This window comes from Oncorhynchus masou, chromosome 32, assembly GCF_036934945.1.
Source record: "Oncorhynchus masou masou isolate Uvic2021 chromosome 32, UVic_Omas_1.1, whole genome shotgun sequence".
Lineage (NCBI taxonomy): Eukaryota > Metazoa > Chordata > Actinopteri > Salmoniformes > Salmonidae > Oncorhynchus > Oncorhynchus masou.
Genome location: NC_088243.1, coordinates 29253303 through 29261943, shown reverse-complemented (window position 1 = coordinate 29261943; position 8641 = coordinate 29253303). Strand labels below are relative to the sequence as shown.

Below are 8641 nucleotides of genomic sequence, written 5' to 3'. Positions count from 1 at the left end.
ACGCACAACAACATTTACAATTGAAAAACTGTCAGATACTGTATTATGCCATAAGCATATGAAAACACAACATAAAGTATGACTAGCTTACACCTTCCATAACATATGCAGTAGCCCTGGCCAAGCCATCCATCCTCCCTCTACGTACCCCCTACAGCATCATGTACGTCCATACCTCTGCTGTGACATTCTAGAAATGAAAGCAGAGAGGCTTCTCTCAGGCAGAGAGCGTGATGAATAAAGATTTACATTATAATGCACTCTGGTTTACTGAGACACTCACAGGTCAGCACAGCACTGAGAGAGGGACAAAATGCCTATATAATGTATTTTGATTTACGTAGAGAAGATAGCACCTTGACATTGAATAAAAACAAAGAAATGAAATAGACGTGGTAAACCTTCCGAAAAGACAGAACCCAGAAAAAGATCAGTGTGAAAAATACACAATATCCAGAAATCTCATTACCCAATGTTTTAGCACTAATATTCTAAAACTCTAAGTTGACAATTTAACTGAAAACAAAAACAAAAATATTCCTATCCATTTTGCAAAACGACTGCAAAACATATTGACATGGGCCCTACGAAATAAACACATCAATAAATATCCCGTCACCACAGTGAAACTAGGCCCGCATACTGAGGCAGAGAGTGGCCAGTAGTCAGCCTGCATGCTAGGATGTTAATGGTTGGCGATCGGTCAGTCAGAAGTACCAGCCCCAGGGCAGGCAAACAGGGCAGTTCTCTCTCTCTCTCTCTCTCTCTCTGGGAGAGACAAATGCACAACGCAACAGCAGGGGTCTGACAAGTATGTATGTACGCACACTACATATTCACACCCTTCATTTTAACTCCTGAACTTGTAACTTTAGTGTCGCTCCTCATCCAAGCTCATTTATGCACTTGTTCAGACAGACCTACAACATATCATCAGAACCTCCTACAATACTCCATGCCATCAGTCTGCCTGGGTGGGAAGGACAGAACAGGGCAGAGTAGAGCAGAGTAGGGCAAAGAAGAACGATGAGGCAAATGGCTCTTAGTCTAACAGCTGTTATGGCTGCGATGCCTGGGAGAGCTGAGTCCGTGTACAGTCAGTCCGTCCATACTTGGTTAAGCTGTCAGTAAGAATCAGAGCTGCTATTGTGACGGACGGTTTCAATATTGATTTCATAAATAAACAGAGCTAACCATCGATCCTAATGTTATTTTGCATTTCAATTACTGCTCAGAAACATAACCTTCAAAGGACTGGCCGCTCAATACCAATAACATTCACTGATAAACGCCCGCGTAGCCACCCACTCCACGTCACGCTTTTAACCAAGTGTAAATTAGCGGACTTAGCATTTTCCCTCCATTACATTTAAGACAGAGCGTATCGAAAAGCTGCAGAATTATTGTTCAGTCTCGCGTGCATTGGGTGGCAAAAAAGACGCAAATACAGACAGAGAGAGGAATGAATGAAAACAGACAGATGACGAGATGAGTAACACACCAAAGAAAGATGATTCAATGATTACACTTTAAATGGTTAATCACAATCTCACCATATATTTAATTGTAATAAACCTGTAGTTACAGCTGTTTGCCACATTGTGTCAGAAAGAAGAAAAACTAGTGTACCGATGCTCTGAAATCATATATACATTTTCATGAGAACTAGTAAAGTGTGTATTATAATTCTTATAATACTGGTATTATGTTTTTACAGTTTTTCACATCGTCTCTGACAGTACTCCATCAGAACCTCCTTTGTGTGTGTGTGTGTGTGTGTGTGTGTGTGTGTGTGTGTGTGTGTGTGTGTGTGTGTGTGTGTGTGTGTGTGTGTGTAAATCAAGAGGAGCCTTTCCGTGTTGGAGCAACAGGAAGAAGTGCTGACGCACCGTGTCAGTGATAGCACTTCGCTGCCACAAGGGCGTGAGAGTAGCCCACGTAGCTAGGCTAGCATTATCCTCCTAGACTAATGGACCTGGTTATTTTTAAACACATTCTCACACTGCAGTGAAGGTGTCCAAGGTTACCGTGGCCAAAATTAGGAGGGACTGGTGGTGGCGTTTGGTGGTTTCAGTGCGGGTGGATGTCGTGAAACGGTCAAAGTGACACGTGGCTCATCACAGAAAAGACTAGAAAGGCCAAACACTACATGAGCTCGTATCAGTCACGGTATCCAAAATAAAGCTGTAATGTTAGAGCGCTATCAAAGGGTGCTAAATACTAATGGGACAATTATCTAGGTGTTCTGAGAGAAACTACACAGACTTCAACCAAACAAATCAAAATGAAAATCGTCAAAGAAACATCACAGAAATGGAAGTCCACCGATTTCAGATAAATTGTATGAACTTGTATCATTTTCGTTATGTATTTTACAAGCAATAAGCAAGCATCTCCAGAGACCCTAGTTTAGATCAGGTATATCAGATAAGGTGTAGCAGATGTGCGCAGTTCATTCTGTTTGAGTCTCAATACTCTGTGTCCTAATATTCTATCCTGCCTAGTTTGCTGGAAAATAAGGATGCATGAAGGACAAGAACGGGGAAGAGTGACACTGCATGTTAATGTGGAAGTGAAGGGGTGTGAAGAGCTTCCCTTAAAAAGTAGGTGCAAGTAGCCAACAATTACAAACACACAGAAAAACAAAATGGAGAACAAGGAGGGTAAATCCACTCTGCATCCCTAAACGCCCTGGGGGCCAGGGCAGTACCCCCCACCCTCCCTTAACAGCCAGATCTGAGTGACAGGTTTACAGTGAAAGAAATGATACTCATATGCAGAGCTTACCAGAAATGAGAAGGCTCCAGTGTGGCCAGTGGACTGAGTAATCGCCCTAATGAATTGGACAACGAAGCCCTGTTGGTACAAGGAGATGCATTTAGAATTGTGTGACAAATGTAATTTAAAACATTAGGTTTTTCTTAAAAGACACGTTTCCCCCGACACCTCCCCTTAAGTGCAGAGGGAGAGAGACAGGAGGAAGGTTTGAGCGGGCCGGGTGAACAGCGGTGGTCACCGGGGCTGGCTGGCTGTCTGCAGTGGCCACAGCGACCACAGGCTCCTAGCTCTTAGCGGGGTGGCTGTTCTCGGCCAGGAGCCTCTTCTGGTAATGTATTCTGAAACCAAATGACCGTAAACTGATCCCATCTGGATAGTGTCTGTGCAGGGCTGCTTTGGTTACCCGGCACTGCCTCTACCCCGCGATAGCATCTCCATGAAGACAGCAAAAATCTGATTAACCCAATAACACTGAAACACTTGGTCAAAGACCAAAGAGCTTTTAACTTAAGATACACTAATGCAATTCCCTCGCCTTGTTCTCTGAAACCTAATCAGAATAAAGAGAGAAGGGACAAGAAGGAATGTTAGAGATGGGTATTTTACTGAGCCTAATGGATCGGATTAATCGCTGTGTGGTAAGTTTTGCTTTTGTGAAAATTCATCCAAAAGATCTCATTCCCTAAATGGAAAATGGACATGTAGAATATGGCTGGGAGGAGCAGTGAGGGTGTTGATGGAACATTAAGGGAGGGAAAGGAGTCCTGTCTCAATCGGCTGCCTGCCGCTCAGAGTGCGTTTGCTAGCGAGACCAGATGAACTCAAACTGACAATCCTCAGCATTGGCTGATTTCTGAGCGGCGCTGAAACAGCCAGAGCAATAGGAGAGCAACAATAAGCCTGTCTGACTGCCATATGTTACCTCCTGCCGTCTGAGCCAAGAGAGACTTCAACTTAAACGAATCAAGTGCTGTGAATTACGGCTTACTATCCACACCAATCTTGGTGTACGTAGCTTACTATGCATCCCAATCGAGAAGGGAGAATAAATATCGAGCAAACTTGAAGCTGTGGAGAGAGATATCTTAAAGGACATACCACGTCATATCTACTATTGCTCTTTTTGAGGTCAAATGTATTTGGGTGACAAATTCAAACGAGCAGTAATACTAGGCTATACATACCTCTCCATATTGTCTGAAATAAAAATCAGTCACTGTCTCAATCCTATTCCTACAGTAGTAGGCAGTCATTCGGGCACCCAGGTCAATCTATAGAGTAGCATAATAATACACTGATTCCACATCACTGCTCTGGTTCTGCTAATTACACGGTGCACAAACGTCCCAGTAATCCCAGCAACCAAGCACCGGAGACACACACCACACCACGCCACACCACACCACACCACACCACGCCACACCACGCTGGCGGCTGAAAATACTGCTGTCCACAGACCAAGCAGATGGACTACTAGTGATAACGACACACTGGAAGCTCAATGCAAATATGTCCTATAATGAACAACACTGCATTAGTTAGTATGAAAAGCAAAGATAACATTTGTGGCATTAGCAATAATTGTATAGATGTTGACCGAAGTTATTTTCATTAGAAAGTCTTGAATCTTTTGCACGATGCTTCTACTTTAGGATTAACTGCTATGTACAATTAATATGTAAAAAAAAAAGTGATTTAAATGATTTAAAATCAAATCAATCAAATTAAACTTAAGAGGATGATAAATAGTGTTAGATAAATATCTAAATTAATTCAATGTGATTTATGAAAAAGATAACAGCTTGCTGATTTATGCATAAAAGAAATCTTCAACTGATTTATGTTTGAGATATTGCCAAGCATGGCACGTCAAAACATCTACTGTTTGTAATTACCTCTACACACGACTAAAGCCCTAATAAGTGTTTTGTTTCCTAATATAATTTTTACATGCACCTATGTCTGACACCCATATCATAGAAAACAATAATTATGTCAAACCTAGAATTAAATATGGAGTTATATATTTCATATACAGGCATGACCTTTTCTATACCACAGAAGATAAGGAAACACACGCTGTCTCTACTTCACATGTGATATAAAATAAAGCATGTCAAATACATGTTGAATGCCAGCAACCCCTTGCAGTTATATTTTCTGTGTACATTTCTAATGATAATTGTTTGTCTTATAAATGTTACATGAATGGAAGAGTGTTAACACAACATTGAGAGAAATTAATATTTGTGTCTAGGAATCTTATTCGACTTAATAATATGTTTTATGTATACTGTGTGTATATGTTATATTACATGCAATAAATAAATGATTCTGCATAATCTACTTGTGTTATGAAAGCAAACAAAGTAAAGCTTTGCCTAAGTTAACCACTAACACTACTTTACTGTTGTATATTGTGTTCACATTTCCAATAAAACCCTAAATAGTTATATTGCATGTTTCTGTTGAAATTACACTCTTGCTACAATGATCTTAAATTCAACTTTCCCCATAGGAAATATGTCAGTCAACTGTAAATAGACTGCATTTAATCATTTCATTTATGCACCTCATATTGACTACAGTGCTTATAGTGAATCACCACCAAACTAGGTTAGATTGCCAGTTGTTAACAATTGGAAGAAAATCATAAAAATATATACATGACAGACACATTTTGAGGAGGAAAACGGCATTTTAAAGGTCTTTAAGTGTTAAAAACTCAGTAAACTGACTAGGTAAACGTCAATACAATTCAATTGATCTTAAATATGTCTCAGTAGTTATTATATAGTTATTGTATATTATGATGAGCGTGTTTATGTTACTGTGACCCTTTTCCACTGAGGTGTATCTAAAAGGCAGAGTTGTATAAAACCTCTGTAAAAAAAGGACGAGGTGAAACAAAGGAGTTGATAACAGTGTGTCTCAGGAGTTAACGAGTTTATCTAGGTTGTCTTCTCTCTCTGAGCAGTCAATGGTTCAAACTCAAACTAGAGTTCCTGAACACAAGTGAGCGAATCCTTAGGAGGTCAGAACAATTCAGCCTATATCCTCTTTTGCATGACATCTCATTGAGGATGTCTATATGCACGTATTGCTTTGAAATTCAATACATGAAAATCTACACTTCTCAACTACTTCAATTTATTAATCTCTATCGTATAAATCTTTCAGCAGGCATGCACGGTACCTTTAACAAAAAGATCACAATACAGCTTCAACAACAGACACATTTGGCTGATTAGATTGTTATGTGGAAAGAGTTATGGGTTGAAATAATGACTGTCTTGAATACTATATGAGGGTTTCACAGCAAGTAGAAATAATTTAATCAACAGCACATGATAATGCTTACAGACCTTACAAATTAAAAGATTGTCACCGCTGAATGAAATATTGGGCATTAAATGTATATTCGCAAAAGAAAATATCACAACTTCAAATATAAATTGATATTAAAACATACACGTATAGATATCTAGCTGATGTATTTTTACACTTTCTAAAGCAGATGAATAGGACTGGATATACTTTCCTTTGTTTTTTTCAAGTAATAATAGCAGTCAGCTCCTCAAATGTACTGAACAGTACATGCTATAACATAAAACAACCTCCTACATGTCAACAAGAAATTAATTTATAAAAGCAGAACTGCATTTAGATATAACAGGTTACTTTGAGTAAACCCACAGCTAGAGAGGGCTTCTTAGACAGGCAGCCTGGCATCCCGCTGCCTGGGTTGGAGCTGCCTGATCACTGGGGTTACAGGGTCCTTTCACATGTTTTCCCCCCAGATGTACAAATAGTGCAGCGTGTAAACTCATCCTCCCAATTCCATGAATTCACTCGAATCTAATCACCTTAAATGTATTCTGATTCTGCCAGGGTGGCCGTCCGGCCAGGACAGGGACAGAGAACAAAGCCATCCTAGAACAAGCTGCTAACCCAACAGGACACATTCCCTCTATTCTTTAGGAAAAACATACGCACGTTGCAATGAGCCACTCTTAATTGATCGGCCATGCTCTTAATGAAATGTGCACAGAGTGACACACGGCTAACAATGTGTAATCTCTCCCTATTGAACATAACCACAGACACCTGCCCTGTTGCTTTAGGATATCACTGGCAGGAGACAGTCCTGTACAAATTAACAGCCATTCTAAATATATATATATATAGAGAGAGATAGTGCATATTAGTGTGTATCTCTCTCTGTGTGAGTGTGTGTGTGAGCAAGAGAGACAGGAAAAAGCGCAGTGCATCTCTTTACTATAGCAGTAAAAAGTTAAGCGCCACGATTGGCAGGACCTTTGTAACGGAAACAAATGCAGGCACTTCTACAAGAAAACACAAAGAGAAAGAAGGAGAGAGGAGAAAGAAAGATTGCAAGAGGGGAAAAAATGCTATATCCAATATCACAAAAGACGGGTATGTTAAAAGGAAGGTTGAAAGAAAGAAATGCACCTACTGGTTATGATAGCTGAGAGGGTCTGGCAGACAAAGTTCTGAAATGTCCATCAGTCCAGTTTTAGCATTCCAGGAATGAGAAGAGGAAGAGGAAATAGGAAACAATTGAGACCCGCTTCTCTCCCAAAATGACAGCACAGCGCCCTCAGAGAGAACGGTGAAAAGCCCCTCCAGCACTACTCCCCCCAGCCTGCACAGGTATGCTCGCTTCTGATTGTGTGTGTGTGAGTTTGTGTGTAAGAGAGTGTGTGTCTCTGTCGGTATGTGTGTGTGGTTGTGTGTGTCAGTGCGTATATGAGAGAGAGAGAGAGGAGTGGAAGAGAGAGAGAGGGAGCGAGAGAGAGAGAGGTAAAGGGGGGTGAGAGAGAGGTAAAGGGGGGTGAGAGAGAGGTAAAGGGGGGTGAGAGAGAGAGAGCGAGAGAAGCGCAGGCAGCGGCGGATGAGCGCTAAGATGGAGAGAGCATGAGAGAGGGAGCGAGAGGAATGACTCTTTCCATGGTCAGGATAGGGCTCTTTAAGACTCAAGGGCTTGATGAATATGGAACAGCTGCTGTTGGCTGGCTCCGAGGGGCAGGACTTAAAGCGACAGAGGGACCAGCAGAGCATGAGGGAGGAGGGAACCACACGCTCAATACCTAGCTCACTCAATCGTGCACTCCGCTACACACAAACACACACACACACGCACACGCACACACACACACACACACACACACACACACACACACACACACACACACACACACACACACACACACAAACACAAAGCCACTATCATTCAAACAGGCAGATAAATACACTTTACATTAGAACATGCATATGCAAATTAAAGAGCTCACACTACATACTAAAACAAGTAGAAAAATACACCAACAAAAATATGACTACTAAAATCTCACATTGTAGGGCATTAGAAAAACTTTTTCAAATATATATTTGTAAAAATTATTAATGTAAATATTTTGTGAACGTGTGAACATTTGTGAAATACTGTGTGAACGTTTAAAATAAAGAATAAATAAATGAGTGTCTGGACAAGCCCTATTGATGTTGAAATATCTAATCAAATCAACAAAAACATTGTCACATGCTCCGAATACAACAGGTACCTGGTACAGAGTCAATGTACAGAGTCAAAATAAAGCACATATCCATACAAAGTCAAGAAAATGATTTCCCCCTTGAGCCCACTGAATCTCAGTTTGTTAGGGAAACGGCTAAACATACTGTTTATTGTAGAACAAACATTATTATTGATTGATTCAATTCAACCTTTACTTTTCAGCTTCACAAAAATAAAGCTTTTATAAAAAGTTGAATAGCTAACAATTCTCTTTTTTTTTGCAAAAAGGTGGTATCATAATTATTATGTATATTCTTTTGAATG

The 8641-nt window shown here is 40.3% G+C and overlaps 1 protein-coding gene across 1 annotated transcript in view; it reads right to left on the bottom strand.

Annotated features, from left to right (window-relative positions):
- LOC135525876 (steroid hormone receptor ERR2-like) overlaps positions 1–7733 on the bottom strand; it is a 61885-nt gene extending 54152 nt beyond the window's left edge. The window contains exons 1-2 of the mRNA XM_064953821.1: positions 7256–7733; positions 2788–2856 (exon numbers count right to left, since the gene is read on the bottom strand). Coding sequence (XP_064809893.1) covers positions 2788–2856; positions 7256–7305 — 119 coding nt within the window. The 5' untranslated portion in view covers positions 7306–7733. The remainder of the gene's footprint in view (positions 1–2787; positions 2857–7255) is intronic.
- Positions 7734–8641: the final 908 nt, after the last annotated feature.